This window comes from Carassius gibelio, chromosome B14 (genome assembly GCF_023724105.1).
Source record: "Carassius gibelio isolate Cgi1373 ecotype wild population from Czech Republic chromosome B14, carGib1.2-hapl.c, whole genome shotgun sequence".
Taxonomy (NCBI): Eukaryota; Metazoa; Chordata; class Actinopteri; order Cypriniformes; family Cyprinidae; genus Carassius; species Carassius gibelio.
In genome coordinates this window covers 20,815,223-20,836,087 of record NC_068409.1, presented here as the reverse complement: position 1 = coordinate 20,836,087, position 20,865 = coordinate 20,815,223, and the positions used below count along the sequence as shown (strand labels likewise).

The 20,865-nt window shown below is 35.9% G+C and overlaps 1 protein-coding gene across 8 annotated transcripts in view; it reads right to left on the bottom strand.

The window, feature by feature from the left end:
• The window catches only part of tenm2a (teneurin transmembrane protein 2a), a 404,535-nt gene that overhangs the window by 68,358 nt on the left and 315,312 nt on the right, over positions 1 to 20,865 (bottom strand). For all 8 annotated transcript variants that reach the window (XM_052574348.1, XM_052574345.1, XM_052574349.1 and 5 more), the window contains one exon: positions 15,584 to 15,821. In XM_052574348.1, coding sequence (XP_052430308.1) covers positions 15,584 to 15,821 — 238 coding nt within the window. The remainder of the gene's footprint in view (positions 1 to 15,583; positions 15,822 to 20,865) is intronic.

Below are 20,865 nucleotides of genomic sequence, written 5' to 3'. Positions count from 1 at the left end.
AGTGTTACAATGGGTTTATTGTGTGCATTTGTGGTAATATTTTATTTAAAAAAGCTCTTAAACAAGAATAAATTCGTTTGTTTTGAGCTCGACACTGTACGCGCTGATCGGAGGCGTGATTTCATATAGGCAGCCTCAAATATTTCATTTTCACACAAACAGTTCAAAAACATCTTAATTTAGCTCTTGGTGTGTTCTAATTGGTGAATTGTGTGATATCGCTGCAATACTTTATTTTTAATAGCTATAAAACAAGAATAAACTCGTTTTTTCTGAGCTCATCATTCCAGATGCTCATGCTCAGAGCGGTGATTCATCTCTCGTGTTTCTCACGTATCACTGACCACACATCCATTATTAATGAGCCCTGACCTGATAATAATCATATATGTTGGTTTAGCTTGTCAGTGTGAATTAAATCCAAGTATTTATTTGTATTTTAACCGATTTAAAAGAGAAACTAAATCTCCGGTAATTGCACCTGTAGGGGCGCAATTTCTCTCAGACAATGGAAGTCTGAAGCACATATACTCAAACAGAGGGACAGAGTGATATGAGATGTCTGACAGTTTTTTAATTTTCTATTATCCATACAGTGTTGTAAAGTCGTGAAACTATCCATATTTACTCAGAATGACTTTTTGTCTGTATGAAAAAAGGTTTTGAAGTGTTTGGAATTTAAAAATGCAGGAAAATTAATAATTCCAGTTTTACTGTCATTAAAAAAAATCACCACGACAAAACCGTTCAAGCTATCCAAAATCCATTGGCAATTTAAGTTGTTTAAAATGTTTTGGCATCATGTAGACAAAGTTTGGTGTGTATAGTGTTACTCTCCTCTGAGCAGTATGCATTAATTCACAACTAAATGTAAAAAAAAATCCACATTCAAATCAAAATAGCTGACTTCCTGTTGATCGTAGCTGATGACTGTGAATTAGAAAGTTGTCCGTCTTGATAAGAACAATTTTTTTACAGAGTTTGGTGTCTGTAGCTAAAACTAACCCCCCCACTTTTGACAAAAGGTGGCGCTATAGAGTGCCTCTTCCACGCCCTCTTATGAACTTTTGCCAGTGTCTAGTTATCATAAATACTGATATGTGTTCTGAGTTTGATGAAATTCTAAGCATGTTATATGCCTCAAAATCACCTGAGAAGTATTCCAGTTTGACATGTTGCCACGGCAACAATATTTTTAGCTATCCAATTTCCCCCAGCAGATTCATATCGGCTGTGTTTTAACATTATTCTGATGAAGTTTGAAGCAAATCGAGTAAAAATAAGATGCTGAATTCAAAGCATTTTGAAAATGACACACTTCCTGCTGCCAGTTGGTGGCGCTATAACTTTGACTCCTAATAGTCACATATATGTGATCGACATCATACAATGAATAATCTGATGAAGTTTGATTGAAATCAGGAAATGTATGTGGATGGTATTAGACACTTCCTGTTTCTCAATTCTCGCCATAATTTCAACGCCTCGCCATGAGCAAAACGTTCGAGATATCAAAAATCCCCTGGCAATTTTTCATCCCCAATGTCTTGAGATCATGTTGACCGAGTTTGGTGGTAAACGAGTAAAAAACCTATGACAAGTATATCAAATTCCAGAGCATGCGCTTTTTACATAACTCTAAATAGCTGACTTCCTGTTGGGCGGAGCCCAATGACATGCAATACGAAAATTGTTCGGCACAATGAGATCTATATGTGTACTGAGTTTCATATGAATATGTGCAAGTATGTGTGAGCTATACATCAACATTTATGACTGTGTTCCAGGGGGCGCCATAGAGCCCCTGTGCCACGCCCGGGTCCCAACCTCTGCAGGCTCCTAAAGGGCACAGATTCCAAAGTGTGCGCAAATTTTCAAGAGTTTTTGAGTATGTTAGGGACCCCAAAAGCCCCCACAACTTTGACCAAAAATATGAATAATAAACCCTAAATAGCCAACTTCCTGTTGGGCGGAGCCTATGACATGCAGTACGAAAGTTGTTTGGTTTAATGAGATCTACATGTGTACCGAGTTTCATGTGTCTACGTGCAAGTATGTATGATATATGGCCCTCAGTATTCCAGGGGGCGCTGTAGAGCCCCTGTGCCACGCCCGTGTATCAGTCTCTGCCCGACCCTAATGGCCGCAGGTTCCAATCTGTGTGCCAATTTTCAAGAGTTTTCGAGCATGTTAAGGACCCCAAAAGCCCCCGTAACGTTAGAAAAAAATAATAATAATAATAATAATAATAATAAATATAGCTGCAAGCAGCAATGGCGGGCTCAAGCCACCAATGCCATCGCCACCCCGGTGGCATCAGGTAAACTGTGCCCAGCGGGCACATGCATTCACAATATCCCTCTGGCAGTGAGGTTTTAAAGGATATGGTAGTTAAAGGGTTAATCCGAATCATCAAGACTTTAAAATCACATTCACAGAACAATATATATAACTTTAGTGACACTTTACAATAATATTTCATTTCTAAACATTATGTTAACACAAACAATATTTATATAGCATTCATTCATGTCAGTTAATATTCCAAACTTAAACATTAAAACATTGTTTTATTGTGATTTTTTTCCAAGCACATTTTACCAATTCCAAACCATATCAATCTTAATAACTACCATTATTTTTTATTTAATCATTTATGAGTGCTATACAATAGTCCAGGAAAGCTGGAAGAGAAAAACTCCTCATATTCATGTGTGCAGAATTATTGGGCATGTTTTCTTTTACAGATGAAATGCGCTAAAAAAAGAGTTTTAACTCTGTAAAGCCTGTGAGAAATATCAAACACAAATGCAATACAGAAATTGATAAGTTAAGACTTGGCCATTGTACAAAAAATGCTGACTGGGTCATGAGGTCAGAAAAGAAGAAGAAAAAAACAGGTCAAGAAGAACTGACAAAAAGAATTGCAAAATAATTAGGAATTAATGTGAAGATTAATTTTTAGTCAATTCTGCAAGACAGACTTTCAGGAAAGGGGGTGGAATAAAAAAGAGCTCCTAAATCTTAATCCCGGATTCTGGAAGATATATTCCTCAAACCATTGGACAAGAGAAGGTGGTGCTGGTCCTTCACGAGTCACTCTAATCTGTTCATAAAGCCTATATATAAAGTCTTAATATATAGTATTTCACAATACTTCATGGTATTCTAATTAAATCATTTTTTGGAATCTTAGATCTCTCAGAACCTGACACAGAGTAATTCTGGAGACTCCAGGAAAGTGGCAGTTCTGTAAAATGTTGGCGCTGGAGACTAAATGCTCCCTGATAGTTTCACACCTAATTCACTTACACACACACACACACACACATTACCCACAGTGACAGAGGGACAGAGTTACATCAGATGTTTGATAGTTTTTTAATTTTCTATCATCCATATAGTGTTGTATAGTCATGAAACTATGCATATTTCCTCAGAATGACTTGTCTTCTATGTGTACATTTTTTTGAAGTGTTTAGAAGCTGCACTTTAAAAAAATAAAAAGACATTTACTGGTTACTTTTTTACTGTTATTTCAATAAATCACCACGACAAAACCATTCAAGCTATCCAAAATTCATTCGCACCTGTTCTGTAAGATAAATTCTTTAAACAGTGGTAAAAGAGGATGTGGGGCTGAACCTTCAAGAGTCACTCAAAACTTATCTGTCCATAAAGCCTATAAAGAATTATTTCTTAATATACAGTTCACAATACTTCAGCTTGTTATTCTAATTAAGTGAGGGTCATTTTATCAGTAAATACATAAAATTCATATTATTTTTCTTTGAAAGATTTCTATAAATGATTTAAATCATACTCGTTTCTACAATAATTATTTAAAAGTAATCCTATAGCTCCATCTGGTGGCCATTATTGGTACTAAGAATTGCAAGCTTGATTTATAAGTTATGATAGTTTTAATTTTATGCTGGCTCTTGAAAATGTTAAAGCTATGAAACTTACTTTGCTTCCTTCAAATGATGACTTCTACATATATAAAAAATTATGAAGAGTTGAAATGAAAAATTTTAAAGATATCGTAAAATAACTATTGTATTTTTTTATGTTACTTTAATAAATCGCTATGGCCACACCATTTAAGGTATCCTAAACCCATTCGCAATTTAACATCTTCAGTATATTAGCATCATGTTGAAAAAGTTTGGTGTGAACTACTTATGTCTTCTCGGAGGAGTATGAATTCATTTTTACATGCTAATTTTATCATAAATCCACAATAAAATTTCTGAGTTCTGTATCAATCTGTGTTGTTGTTTGTTTATTTTTATTTTTTTTATTTTTCATAGGAAGATAACTGAAAAGATTACTCTCCTTTTTAATAAATGTGCTTATAAACCAAGAACAAGCTATTTATAGCTGTATTTATAAACTGCTTACTACTGACTATTAATATTGGGACAAGGCTTTATAAAGCATAAACTGACTATTTACTAATGAGTGCAGTTATTATAAAGTGTTACCAATGCATTTACTAATGTTAACAAATTAGACATTATTTTACAGTGTTATTAAATCCTTTAATGACTTATAAGCATTTGTGAAAGAAGCTTAGTCTTCATCTGTGAACTGAACAGTTTTACTGTTACATCCATGAGATTATGTAAATTAAGATAAATGTCATGTCACAGGATGGAATAGGTCAGTATCAAATGAGTTGAAATTATTATTTGCAGCACAAATAAGTATTTTTAGAATTTTGTTTTTAATTCCTGAAACTGTCAGAAAAGGATAAGGCCTAAGAGATTTTTTAAGCTGTAATGAAAACAGCAATGTTAGCAACAGCAACAAAAAATAACAATTTAAAATACATTTTTTTTTCTGGTGATTAAAGAGATGATTAAGTCTCTCTCTCTCTCTCTCATTGTGTCTGCCACTCAGCTCATGCCCATCCCCCACTCACACACACACTCACACACACACATGCACTCAGTCAGCACACATACATTGCTCAAACAGAGGGACAGAGTGAGTTGAGATGTCTGACAGTTTTTTTTTTAATTTTCTTTTAATCATACAGTGTTGTAAGGTCATGAAACTATGCATATGTCCTCAGAATAATTTGATCTCTGTATGATTTTTTTTTAAAGTGTTTGGAAGCTGCAATTTAAAAATACAAGACAATTAATGATTCCCTTTTTACTGTCATTTCAAAAAATCACCACGACAAAACGGTTCAAGCTAACCAAAATCCGTTCGCAATTTAAGTTCCTCAATGTTTTTTCAACATGTAGACAAAGTTTGGTGAGTATAGTGAACATTTCCTCTGAGGAGAATGCATTAAATCAGAGCTCAATTTAAATATTCAAATAAAAATAGCAGACTTCCTGTTGGTCGTAGCTGATGACTGTGAATTAGAAAGTTGTCCGTCTTGATAAGAACAATTTATGTACCAAGTTTGGTGTCTGTAGCTAAAACTAAACCCCCCACTTTTGACAAAAGGTGGCGCTATAGCATGCCTCCTTCACGCCCTTTTAAAAGCTTTTCCCATTGTCTAGCTATCACTAATACTGATATGTGTTTTTAGTTTCATGTAAATCTGAGGTTGGTGTCTGCCTCAAACTCATCATAACAGAACATTCAAGTTTGACACGTTGCCATGGCAACGCCATATCAGATATCAATATCCCCACAACAGATTTACATCGGCCGTGTTTTGTCATTATTCTGATGAAGTTTTAAGTAAATCGAGTAAAAATAAGATGCTGAATTCAAAACATTTTGAAAATGACTCACTTCCTGCTGCCAGTTGGTGGCGCTATAACGTTGACTCTTAATAGTCACATATATACGATCGGTATCATACAACGAACAAACCAATGAAGTTTGATCAAATTCAGGAAATGTATGTGGATGTTATTAGACATTTCCTGTTTCTCATTTCTCGCCATAATTTCCACGCCTCGCTACGGGCAAACCGTTCAAGATATCAAAAATCCCCTCGCAATTTTTCGTCCCCAATGTCTTGAGATCATGTTCACCGAGTTTCGTGGCGAACGGGTTGAAAACCTCAGAGGAGTATTTCAAATTCCAGAGCATGCTTTTTTTAAACAGCTCTGAATAGCTGACTTCCTGTTGGGCGGAGCCTATGACATAAAGTGTGAAAGTTGTTCGGCTCAATGAGATCTATAAGTGTACCGAGTTTCATATAAATACATGCAAGTCTGTGTGAGCTATGGTTCAAGATTTCTGAAGGTGTTCCAGGGGGCGCTGTAGAGTCCCTGTGCCACGCCCGGGTCCCAGCCTCTGCGGCGTCCTGATGGCCGCAGATTCCAATGTGTGTGCCAATTTTCAAGAGTTTTTGAGCATGTTAAGGCCCCTAAAAACCCCCGGAAGGTTAAATAAAAAATAAAAAAAATAATAAGAAATATAGCTGCAAGCAGCGATGGCGGGCTCAAGCCACCAATGCCATCGCCACCCCGGTGGCATCAGGTAAACTGTGCCCAGCGGGCACATGCATTCACAATATCCCTCTGGCAGTGTGGTTTTAAAAGATATGGCAGTTAAAGGGTTAATCCGAATCATCTAGACTTTAAAATCACATTCACAGAACAATATATATATATATATATATATATATATATAACTTTAGTAACACTTTACAATAAGATTCCATTTATAAACATTATGTTAACATGAACAATATTTATATAGCATTCATTCATGTCAGTTAATATTCCAAACTTAAACATTAAAACATTGTTTTATTGTGATTTTTTTCCAAGCACATTTTACCAATTCCAAACCATATCAATCTTAATAACTACCATTATTTTTTATTTAATCATTTATGAGTGCTATACAATACTCCAGGAAAGCTGGAAAAGAAAAACAGGTCAAGAAGAACTGACAAAAAGAATTGCAAAATAATTAGGAATTAATGTGAAAAAAGATTAATTTTTAGTCAATTCTGCAAGCCAGACTTTTCAGGAAAGGAGGTGGAATAAAAATGAGCTCCTAAATCTTAATCCTGGATTCTGGAAGATATATTCCTCAAACCATCGAACAAGAGGAGGTGGTGCTGGTCCTTCACGAGTCACTCTAATCAGTTCATAAAGCCTATATATAAAGCCTTAATATATAGTATTTCACAATACTTCATGGTATTCTAATTAAATCATTTTTTGGAATCTTAGATCTCTCAGAACCTGACGCCGAGTAATTCTGAGACTCCAGGAAAGTGTCAGTTCTGTAAAATGTTGGCGCTGGAGACTAAATGCTCCCTGATAGTTTCACACCTAATTCACTTAACACACACACAAACACACACACACACACACACACACACTACCCACTGTGACAGAGGGACAGAGTGACATCAGATCTATGATAGTTTTTTAATTTTCTATCATCCATATAGTGTTGTATAGTCATGAAACTATGCATATTTCCTCAGAATGACTTGTCTTCTATGTGTACATTTTTTTGAAGTGTTTAGAAGCTGCACTTAAAAAAATAAAAGACATTTACTGGTTACTTTTTTACTGTTATTTCAAAAAATCACCACGACAAAACCATTCAAGCTATCCAAAATTAATTTGCATCTGTTCTGTAAGATAAATTCTTTAAACAGTGGTAAAAGAGGATGTGGGGCTGAACCTTCAAGAGTCACTCAAAACGTGTCTGTCCATAAAGCCTATAAAGAATTATTCTTAATATACAGTTCACAATATTTCAGCTTGTTATTCTAATTAAGTGAGGGTCATTTTATCAGTAATATACATAAAATTCATATTATTTTTCTTTGAAAGATTTCTATAAATGATTTAAATCATACTTGTTTCTACAATAATTATTTAAAAGTAATCCTATACCTCCATCTGGTGGCCATTATTGGTACTAAGAATTGCAAGCTTCATTTATAAGTTATGATAGTTTTAATTTTATGCTGGCTCTTGAAAATGATAAAGCTATTAAACTTACTGTGCTTCCTTCAAATGATGACTTCTACGTATATAAAAAAATATGAAGAGTTTGGAATGAAAAAAAATTAAAGATATAGTAAAATAACTATTGTATTTTTTTTATGTTACTTTAATAAATCGCTATGACCACACCATTTAAGCTATCCTAAACCCATTCACAATTTAACATCTCAGTATATTGGCTTCATGTTAAAAAAAGTTTGGTGTGAACTACTTGTGTCTTCTTGGAGGAGTATGAAATCATTTACAGGCTGATTTTATCATAAATCCACAATAGAATTTCTGAGTTCTGTATCAATCAGTGTTGTTGTTTGTTTATTTTTATTTTTTTATTTTTCATAGGAAGATAACTGACCCTTTACTCTCCTTTTTAACAAATGTGCTTATAAACCAAAAACAAGCTATTTATAGCTGTATTTATAAACTGCTTACTACTGACTATTAATATTGGGACAAGGCTTTATAAAGCATGAACTGACTATTTACTTTTTGAGTTTGAAATTATTATTTGCAGCAAAAATAAGGTTTTTTAGGATTTTTAAAAATCCCTAAAACTGTCAGAAAAGGATAAGGCCTATTTCTATGTGAGTGGCTACATTTATTTGTTTTTATAACTATAATGCATAAACTATGAAATTATACAAAATGTATAAAAAAAAAGTACAACAGTTATTGTTTTCCAATGTTTTTTATTAATTTTTTTTTTTTTTTTTTTTTTGGATTTACATTTAAAAAAATTAGCCTACTGCAATCATTCTAAACAGCTTGAATAAAACCTGTCAATATTTATTATAGACCACTGTAACTGTGTATAATCTAACAAACAAGTTTATTATGAAAATAAAAGTGTGTACACCAGAAAAATTGGACGATAAAGAAATTGCTAACAATAGTATAATAGAGCATGTTTTATGTTTTTAGGCGTTTAGATGCAGAAATGGACAAATAAAATGTAAAATAAAATGTAATTGATTTAATTAAATATAGATTAATTCTTGTTAGAGCGAAATAATAAATACATACGTACACACATTAAAAAAGCAGCCAAGATGAATGAGTTTCATTTTTTTTATAGATTCAAATTGAAGACAGAAGCAGCTGGTATATGCGGTCACTTAATATTCAAATCCAGTAGATCCACTTCAGATTTATTTCTCTACAGTTTATGTTCAATTGGCTGTTTTCGTTCATATTCGCCAAGCTATTTTGAAATAATCTTGTCCGTGATGTGTTCGTTCGTACGACGAAAGGCAGAATCCTGCAGCTCCAGAGATATGTTATTCTGCCAGTCGCGGTGTCAAATAGTCTTTCACACTTAAACGAGTCACAAACACCTGCATTTAGCTCTTGCAGTGTTACAATGGGTTTATTGTGTGCATTTGTGGTAATATTTTATTTAAAAAAGCTCTTAAACAAGAATAAATTCGTTTGTTTTGAGCTCGACACTGTAAGCGCTGATCGGAGCGGTGATTTCAGACAGGCAGCCGCGAATATTTAATTTTCACACAAACAGTTCAAAAACATCTGAATTTAGCTCTTGGTGTGTTCTAATTGGTTGATTGTGTGATATCGCTGTAATAATTTATTTTTAAAAGCTTTAAAACAGGAATAAATTCGTTTTTTCTGAGCTCTTTACAGATGCTCGTGATCACAGCGGTGATTCATCTCTCCTATTTCTCACGTATCTCTGGCCAGAAATTATTTATCCATGAGCCCTGAACCGGTAATAATCAGATATGTTGGTTTAGCTTGTCAGTGTGAATTAAATCTAAGTATGTATTTGTATTTTTAACCGATTTAAAAGTGAAAGTAAAAGTCCGGTAATTGCACCTGTAGGGGCGCTATTTCTCTCAGACAATGGAAGTCTGAAGCACATATACTCAAACAGAGGGACAGAGTGAGATGAGATGTCTGACAGTTTTTTAATTTTCTGTTATCCATACAGTGTTGTAAAGTCGTGAAACTATCCATATTTACTCAGAATGACTTTTTTTTCTGTATGAAAAAAGGTTTTGAAGTGTTTGGAATTTAAAAATGCAGGACAATTAATAATTCCATTTTTATTGTCATTTAAAAAAATTACCATGACAAAACCGTTCAAGCTATCCAAAATCCATTGGCAATTTAAGTTGTTTAAAATGTTTTGGCATCATGTAGACAAAGTTTGGTGTGTATAGTGTTACTCTCCTCTGAGCAGTATGCATTAATTCACAGCTAAATGTAAAAAAAAAATCCACATTCAAATCAAAATAGCTGACTTCCTGTTGATCGTAGCTGATGACTGTGAATTAGAAAGTTGTCCGTGTTGATAAGAACAATTTTTGTACCGAGTTTGCTGTCTGTAGCTAAAACTAACCCCCCCACTTTTGACAAAAGGTGGCGCTATAGAGTGCCTCTTCCACGCCCTTTTAAAAGCTTTTTCCATTGTCTAGCTATCAAGAATACTGATATGTGTTTTGAGTTTCATGTAAATCTGAGGTTGTTATCTGCCTCAAAATCACCATAACAGAATATTCAAGTTTGACACGTTGCCATGGCAACAATATATAAGATATCAATATCCCCACAACAGATTTACATCGGCCATGTTTTGTCATTATTCTGATGAAGTTTGAAGCAAATCGAGTAAAAATAAGATGCTGAATTCAAAGCATTTTGAAAATGACTCACTTCCTGCTGCCAGTTGGTGGCGCTATAACGTTGACTCTTAATAATCACATATATACGATCGGTATCATACATCGAACAAACCGATGAAGTTTGATCAAACTCAGGCAATGTATGTGGATGTTATTAGGCATTTCCTGTTTCTCACTTTTTGCCCTAATTTCAACGCCTCGCCACGGGCAAACCGTTCGAGATATAAAAAATCCCCTCGCAATTTTTCATCCCCAATGTCTTGAGATCATGTTCACCGAGTTTGGTGGCAATCATGTAAAAAACCTATGACAAGTATATCAAATTCCAGAACATGCTTTTTTTAAACAGCCATGAATAGCTGACTTCCTGTTGGGCGGAGCCTTTGACATAGAGCGCGAAAGTTGTTCAGCTCAATGAGATCTACAAGTGTACTGAGTTTCATATAAATACATGCAAGTGTGTGTGAGCTATGGTTCAAGATTTCTGACTGTGTTCCAGGGGGCGCTGTAGAGCCCCTGTGCCACGCCCGGGTCCCAGTCTCTGTGGCGTCCTGATGGCCGCAGATTCCAATGTGTGTGCCAATTTTCAAGAGTTTTTGAGCATGTTAAGGCCCCCAAAAACCCCCGGAAGGTTTAATAAAAAATAAAAAAAATAATAATAATAATAAGAAAAAGAATAATCCTTAGGGGAACAATAGGGCTCTTCGCCCCTTCGGGCTTGAGCCCTAATAATCCTTAGAAGAACAATAGGGCTCTTCGCCCCTTCGGGCTTGAGCCCTAATAAATGGGGCATTAGAATTAAACAGACTGCTTTTGCTACTGCACAAACTATGCTTCAAAATTACTGAGAATTTTAACTGAAAAACTGAAAATTGTATGCATTATTATTTTACAAAAGAGGAGCCAAATAAAAAAAAAATAAATAAACAAACAAAGAACATCTCAGAAAACAGGTTTACACTCAAAATTGAATTTTATTCTAGTAATACAACATGTTAATTTCATAGTTTAATGTTTATTCTAGGAAAATGGTGACATTAAGTTTAATATACCCCCCCCCCCCCCATTATTTGTTGAGTTAATTCTCAGGAGAAAAAATGCCTTAAATCTTGAAAAAAAGAAGCCTATTTTAATATAGCTATTCTCAAATTAAAATATAAAATAGTAATATTATTAATTAGAATATTCATATTATTATTATTATTATTATTATTATTATTATTATTATATAATCATTTTATTTATTTATTTATTTCACATTGTCTCTAATCCACTTGAAGAGAATTTTGAAGGGACAGTTCAAAAGTCAAATTTTACCATTATTTAAACAATCCAATTGTCACTCCAATGTTCAATTTAGTTTTTTTTTATTGCTTTTTTTTTTGTTTTACATAACATGAAGGTGGGTAAAGAATGACAGTATTTTCATTTTGGGATGAACTATTTCTTTAGCACATAATGAAATGACATGTCAAGGAGCCTGTGGATCACTGTCTCTGAGGTTAACACTTGTGAGCATAGAGAAGAGAACAGGCACTTGCAGGATTCCACTGAGAAGGCCCACAAACCCGCCTGTTGCCCAGGAATGGTGTGTGTGATGCTGGTCAATGCCAGCACAGATCCTGGGTGGTCTGCTGGTGGTCCAATCTGCACACGTCAGTTCTCTATATCACTAATGCTCGCCACACTTCAGAGCCTCCGCAAATGCGATGAGTAATGCAGTTAATGAATGTGAATATATTGGAAATGAGTTTGTGAATTACACGTGCATGTGCGTGTGTCTGACAGGTGGCCCATCTGCACTGACAGAACCCCAATTAAAAAGCTGCAGTGAGAGGGGCGGGGCCTGCTAGCAGGGGAACGGGGAGAGGGGCCAGAGTTTGGGCCGGCTTCCTGGCTTGGTGAGGTTTGGATTGGTGTGGGGAGTGTGGTTCTGTCTTAGCAGATGGCAGGCTTAGTGCTGCTGGGTAGCCCTGATGGCTTCAGTACAGGAGCCCATTCTAACACACCTGAGCATCCACCAACGTCAGGCCTTCATTTTAGAACCACTTCATAATTTTGTGAGCAAATGAGGAAGGATTGTGTGACAATTATCTAGTGCCAGTTAGCTGTCTTAATATTACCCAGCCATAAAGCCGATAGATATTACACACATTGGCAACTTCCAGTGATTTATGATGACGGCGCAGAGAACCGAAGGATGCAATGCAATGCTGGAACCCACTGGAGTTTCCCGCCAAGAATAGTTGAAGAAATATCATCATTTGTCACCTGTCAGCTTTGGTGCTGCTTAGCATATGCTTTTTGGAGCGATATTACAAACAAGTTCATTTATAGATGAATTAATTCATGTATTTACAATTATAGTACTTTATAAATAGTAATATACATATAGATGCATACATACACATAGATACAGACTCAAGTTTGGAATCATTTAGATTGTTTATGTTTTTGAAAGTCTTATGCGCATCAAGACATGAATCTATGTATCAAAATTACAGTAATATTCTAAAAATATTATTACAACTTAAGATAGCTGTTTTCTATTGGAATATATTTAAAAATGTATTTAAACCCTGTGATGCCAAGCTTTATTTCCAGCATCATTATTCCAGTTTTCAGTGTCACGTGATCCTTCAGAAATCATTCTAATCTGCTGAAAAGAGCATAAGAGATTTCTTTAACATCCAAAACAACCCCCCCCCCCCCAAAAAAAAAAGGTTAGTGTGTGTGAATGTGTAAATAATGAAATATGCTTTGAGGTGTAGCGTTGATTCAAATTAAAATCCAGTGAAATGTGAGAATGACTAATTAAAAATGGCACAAATTGTATTTATTAGCATATGAGCATAAAGGATTTGAAATAATGAAGCTTAATCTTAACATCTTAATTCTAAACATTATAAATGGCACTCATTTTTAATGGCAAGACCGTGAACAAAACATAACAGGTTAATAATAATAATAATAATAGGTTAATAGGTTATAAACAATAATAGGTTTTCTGCTCTGATATAACATTCTGTTGTACATTGTAGCTGTTTTGCCCCCACTGGAAACTCACAGGGTTTTCAACCTTCAGGGGGTCCTGAGGGCATTCCAGGGGGTCCATGCAGAAAATAAATAAAACATAAACAGCTGAAGTTTGGATGGCATTTTTATTAACCAATTTCTAAATAAAGATCTATTTGCATTTTATAATAAGTTTAATGTTCTTAATGAACGTTATTATAAAGAGTTACAGAGAAAATTAGCATTTTAATACTGAGAGTCCCTATTTTGCTCAGAGTCTGGCTGGGGGGAGGCCTCGGGATCTTTAAAGATTGAAAAGACCTAACACAGACCACACAAAACATCTTCTGGGTAAATTCTGATGTGGAAGGTGCCGGTGGGCGTGTCCACATAATCAGCAGCACAAAAAAGCCAATCAAACACAGCAGACAATTAACGCTGGAGGTCACAGGCATATTGTCAGTATATGTGTGCGTCACAGGGTGACCCTGAACTGAAGATAACCTTGTCAATCTCCAATCCTGTACATAGCAGTCCTAGAGCTCTCATGTCTGAGAGATGCATGGCCCATGCAGACATACAGGACAGCCTTAATTACAGCCAGTCAGGAACCTGCACTTCCAACAGGCCTGAGACCTGTCCTGGTGAATTAAACATGCAGTTCGACCTCATGAATAGTGCATGCGAGTATGCTGCTTCTCTGATCTGGGAACAGAGGAGGTGACCCTCTAGCCAGAAGAAGAAACATACAGAGAAAAAAAGCGAGAGAGAGAGTGTGAATGAGAAAGCTGAGGCACAGGGGTGAGTGAATGTGTACGCATGAGAGACAGAGCATTTGTATTTGAGGAAACTATGAATGCTAATACTCTAAAAGCCCCGCATGCATAATACAGTGTGTATGTGTGATCTGTAAGCACACACTAGTGTATGTTTGGTACACAATTTATTGAGCGTGAAAGTCACATACCATAGTACTACATATTTTGCAAGCACAGAAATAGAGATAAATTGGTCAAAATGACTACCCTAATATACACTACCATTCAAAAGTTCAAGAAAGAACTCATCAAGGACACATTTATAATTACTAAATACATATAAAAGAAAAATGTAATGGCTGCTGAAAATTCAGCTTCGCATCACAGGAGAAAATGACATTTTTGATTGCCTCAATCAAATAAAATCAGTTTTGGAAAACATACAGAAGAGATTTCTTTCAAGCAAACAAACAAAAACTTTTGTTTATATTGTGTAATACTAAAGTCTATAATTACGGAAATAAATGCAGATCTACGCACCGTTTTCAAATTACATTTCACATTTAAAAACAACTATTTATTTACTTCTGCAATTTTAGAAAATTACAGAATTAAATGCAGAAATAGGTAAAAAAAAAAAATAATAATCATATGACTAGACCTGTCAAAATACCTAAATTGTTTCCACCCAACTAATAACACTCCTAGAATTTTAATAAAAGCAACACTTTGGATTGAGACAATTTCTGTCACATTGCACTCAATAATCCTGCTCCCTGGGGGGCACAAAGAGATTGTTTTGTCAGAATTAGGATATAACCTGCTATTAGTATGCTCCTTTCTGTGAGAAATGTGTCTCTAACCACTGTTTCGTTCAGTGTGTGACAGTGAAGTTTCCTGAATGCAAAATTGTAATTTATTTCCATTTATACGACAGTAAGATTTAGTTCTCCAAACTGACTGGAAACAGTTTTCAGGAGTGCTGTGACAAAACGATAAACAAAAAATATTTATTGTGTCTATTATTACTCATATTGTGTCTAAAATCTAAGCTACTCATTGTTAACTTTTTAATTATACAGGGCTGCTTTTCCAAAAAGCATCGTTAGCCAATTATGCTCACCAGTTCTGGTATATTCTATTGTTAATGCCTGATATGCACCCATAGTCGCTTTTGAGAAACGCACTCAGATGTGTTGTCTGCAAAAAACTGGTCACTGACCTGGTCTCCAGCGGGACGCTGCTGTTGAGCACCCAGCTGTCCTGCAGCTGCACTGACTCGGGGGTGGTGGGTCCTTCGCCCGGGACGGACGGAGGGGCGTGGATGGGGTTGCGGCGGCCGCTCAGTGTGTTGCGGTTGAGCGAGTTGGCAGAGGACTGGTGGTGCGACAGCGTCTGGTGGTTGTGCGGTGGAGGGATGGGCGGCCGCAGGGTGGACTGGCTGTGATGGTTTGGAGCTCCTGGGGAAAAATGATTGAAAAACCCTTTCATCAGACTGTCAATCAATTAGCAATCGGCAATGTCAAAAACTGTGTTAAGCGATGCAGGAAATCCGAACAAAATAACGGCACTGTGAGGGTGAAGTGCAATCAGAATAAACATCAAATCAGGGACGAAAGGACGCTCTCAGTGATGACAGCCTGCCAAAGCTGTTTGTGTTGTTATTCTTTCTTTCCAAATTCACATGCAGACATTCTGAGATGACAGGAAGCCCCTAAAACACTCAACCACCCAGCTTGTTAAGACGCTTGTCAGACAGGAAACTCCTGTGTTCTCGTTTTGAGTTGCGCCGGCGTTGCTGGATGCTGTGTTTTCGTACCTCATGAAGCAGCATTAATTGACGTTGTTTGGCTCAGTGTAATCCTTACTGCAGCTTGAATTCGGCGCATGAATCTGTAGGAAGCACCAACTCTGTTTGACTCTTTTACCGTGAAACACTTTGTACACGGACACAACTGCGGTGCGAGGCTCTTCACTTCAGGGCTGCTTTATATGAGGTAACCTGTGGTGCTCGGGAAACGTCTGGCATGTAATTTTAAAGCAAAAAGAAAACAAATCTCTCTATCATGTTACATTTATTACTCTTGTCTATCAGAGGAAAACTGAAAGAGAGCGGAGAGGAGGCCAGACAAGAAGCATCAAACATGCTCCTAATAATGTTTTCCCAGGAAACACGGAGTAATGCAATAAAGATGAGCCTCCCAATCCAAGTTTCCTTCCCACCAGCACCCAAAACCATTTCCATCTTCTCAGCCTGCCCATCTCATGCTTGTTGATCCATGACAGATGCCTGAGAGCGAGCTCCACAGCCTGATCCCCTGTCTATTGCTGTCAGGAGTCTGATCAGTACAAGCAGATGGGCTAAAGGAATGCATGAATCAGGCCTACGAAGAGACTCACATGCTCACTGCACTGCAAAAAAAAGTGATTTTCTGTCTTATTTCCAGTACAAACAACCAAACATTCTTAAATTAAGATATACCCCAAAATGAAAATTTTGTCATTGTGTACTCACTGAACCTTAAGTGAGTTTTTGTTTAACACAAGAACAAAAATTTGTCAATTTCTATATCAGGTTTATTTTTGGACCATGTTAGAAGCTAATTTCAATGACAAGGTTAATGTCAAAATATTGAGTAAAAAAAAAAAAAAAAAAAAAAAAAAAAAAATTCAATAATGCAAAGTACCATGATACTTACCATAGTACTCCTATAGTGTAACTTTTAACAGTTAGCTTTAAAATTTTTAATAAATAATAATAATTGAATAATTAAATATTAGAAAAATTTTCTAGACTCTCGGTTTAATTTCAAACAAAAATAATTATTAAATATAACTACTCACTCTCAAATCTAAATAGACTGCCCCTTGGCTATGCAATGAGATACATTTCTTATTTTGTACACAGAAAATACGATTTGTAGCAAGCTTCAATTCATCAGTAATGTAACCAAAGATTTTTGTATTTTCTGTTTGCTTGTCCTCTGCTTAGCAAGTGTTTGCTCTGCGAGACACTAAATCTGCGACAGTAAAAAGCCTCTTGCGCTCTCTCTCCTCTTATCCTCTTCTTTTCTTTTTAAACACAAGAATGTGCATTTGCCAAGGACTATGAGAGAAGAACGTGCATGTGCGGGGGATTAAATTCATGAACGAAGAGTATTGACAAATACAACGTCAAGAGTTTGTTGTTACAAACTAAATCCAACCAAAGGAGAACAGATCAAGTGTGTGTGTGTGTGTGTAAGTAGAGTGGATCAGTGCTGGCCTGGCCATGTAATCTGCTGTTTCTCGCTGTATTACAATGGCAACACTGCTGGATCAAACATGGAATGAGTGTAAAGTCGGTCCCTGAGTGCTGGGAATTGGGAGAGATCATGGCGCTCAGGCACAGTGGGGTGGGTGATGGGGTCTGACCCCCTGTCTAAAGATCACTGAGGACTGATCTGAACTCAGCGGTCCTATGGCTTTATCTAGGGGTGACACGCTCTGATGACTCAGACTCTGATCTGTTATCAGTGAGCACTGAGGGATGAAAGATATTGTGAGAAATGTCTCATAAAGACATTGGGGGGGGGGGGGGGGGGGTGAGGAAATGAGGACATAATTTTTATTTTTGGGTGAACTATCCCTTTAAATAACCCCTAGGCAAGGCTAAAATAATTGAGGCATGAGATACAAACTAAATGCATTATTTAATGACAGTAATACATATTCAGATGAACTGAAATAATAAGCAAGTATACTGTACACAATAAACAAACAAACAAATATGATTTGGTACACAATTTATCTTTTTAGCATAATTTAGACTTTTTATATGATAATTTTAATTATAATTTACTTAAGAATTTTTTTCTCATAGGAAATCACATTAAAGGGGGTTAGATTTTGAAGATTTTCAGTGTTTTGAATAGAACATTTCCTGCTTTCCAGGTTATGATATTAGCATTTCATTTAATATTCATGTTTGAATCATTTAATTGATTTATACACTGGCAGTTCAGCAACAAGTATCATTTATACTTTTAGAACTTTACACATTTACACAATACTTAATATAAAATGTAATTTACCTGCCACATAGAACACTTATTTGGACATGAAAACTATTGAAACTTCCAAAATACTAGATGAAGGTGGTGATGCAATCCCCCCCACCCCCCACCCCACCAACACACACATCTTATCCCACTCCCTCCTACATTCAGCTTCTTCCAAGTTTGCAGAGCATAACTATGAAGGTGATCCTGCAGTGCTAAGGTGAGGTAAAGTTTAGTTGCTGTCTCTCATTAGCTCTATAGGTGTGCTGGAAATAGGTCTGGACATTGTTAACTTCTGTTTAAGTGTACTTTTGTTTATAACACTATGTATGGCTGTCTGGGGCCACAAGATGAATGCCTCTTCTTCTCTAGAGGCATGATCCCTGTGGCTGGAGTAAAAGTCCTCGTCAGCAGGCTGCTATAACAGTGAATCTGGAAGACGTGGCCTGATTTTGGGTCCAGGTGCAGGGTGAAAAAGGGCAGTGTACAGATGTTCAATGTGGAGGGAGGGGGGTGAACTCTTAACCCCAGAGAGACATTTAGCATCTGCCAATACACACTCAAACACCCTCCTGAAGTGTGTACACAAACCCAAGGTCACAAACACATAAATATGCATGCAAAGAAACATCTAAGGACAGCAAAGTAATTAAAACCCTAAATGCCTGTTGGGAAGTTGGGAGGTAACTAGTAACTAATAAACATGTACTGCAATTCAAAAGTGGTGGGTTGGCATAATTATTTCATATTTTTGAAAGGAGTATCTTATGCTCTTATTTATTTTACCAAAAATACACTAAAAACAGAAATAATATCAAATATTATTTACAATGTAAAAGGACTGTTTAAATAGTATATATATATATATATATATATATATATATATATATATATATATATATATATATATATATATATATATATATATAGATAGATAGATAGATAGATAGATAGATAGACAGATAGATAGATATGTTTATATCATCCTGTGATGTGCTTTTCAGGAATCTTTGATGAATAAAGTCTGAAGGACAGGATTTCAGCATTATTTATGATCAAATAACAGCATTTCACTTAATTTATTATATATATATATATATATATATATATATATATATATATATATATATATATATATATATATATATATATATATATATATATATATAAATAATTTTATAATTTTTATATATATATAATTTTATAATTTATATTTTTTTTTTCTACAAAACTGGCTTTAAAAAACTGTTTGCCCAAAGCTGGAGAAAACAACAAATGCAAAAGCCACTTGTGGTCAAGGCGAAACACTGTAGTCTCCCCTGTCAGCCCTTCCTAGACTGATGAAAAGGCTGCTTTCATATTCATGAAGAAGCATTCTTCATTCGTAAACCTCTGCACGCATCATCAACTTTTATCCCGCGTCGACTATGAAATGGCTGTGTCGAGGCTCTGTGTGTGTCTGTGTGAGGGTAAAAATTCACACCCGCAGCGCACAGTAATCGCTGTCCTTTTCACTCTTCATGTCTCCTTTACTCTAGGACACTAACAGATTTATACAGCCTAACATACTTATTTTAAGAATGAGTGATTGAAGGTTTACTTTAGAGGAAAATCGAGGTTTGAATTTTTTAATGAAACTAATTGATGCCTATGATAAACAGACTGACTGATGCACACGTATTATTCTGGAAACTGTACTAAAAATGAGATGAGACTACATAATTGAAACCTCTGCACAAACGATCAGACAGTTATGTACCAAGGACACATTCAAGGATAAAGCTAAAATCCAATCCCCCTGTTTGGCTACAGTTAAACCAACAACAGCTCACAGACACCAACACAAATTGAAATAAAACGCTGGACATTAGCGGCAGAAACCATAGGAGTGAGTACATAAATGTCAATTTGGGATGATAAAGGAGATGGGAGAGAGGCCCTGGACCACAGGAGGTAAAACAGAGTGTGATTTTAGTGGAAAACGCTTGTGAATAAATAAAAGAATGTAATTAGGAAACAGCCACGGAGACCTCCTACTCTTATAGTCTTAAACAACCAACCCATCCCACCATTTTCACTGATAACACGGTGGTTTTCTTTCGCCACTGACAGTGCCAAGATTCAACTCTCGGCAGATTGCAGCAGAGGGCCGGTCGAGTATAGATTCCTGTTCACATGTGCTGTAAACAACAGCAATACAATGGAAGATGAAGGTTATTTCGGTACATAATCACCTAGAAATAGGATACATTTTACAGTCTGGGTTTGGCATGGTCCAGTTATCACCTGCTGGTAGATGCCAGAACTGCATCATCTGGCTACAAAAAGCATCTTACAAAACGGACAGCTGTCCTCGATTCAGATTGATTGAGCCGCGTTCAAAGTGGTTCCAAAATGACTCTCCAAAATACACCTGTGCCAGTGTGTATGTTGCTGTTTCTTTCTGTTGCTTGGTAACCACTTG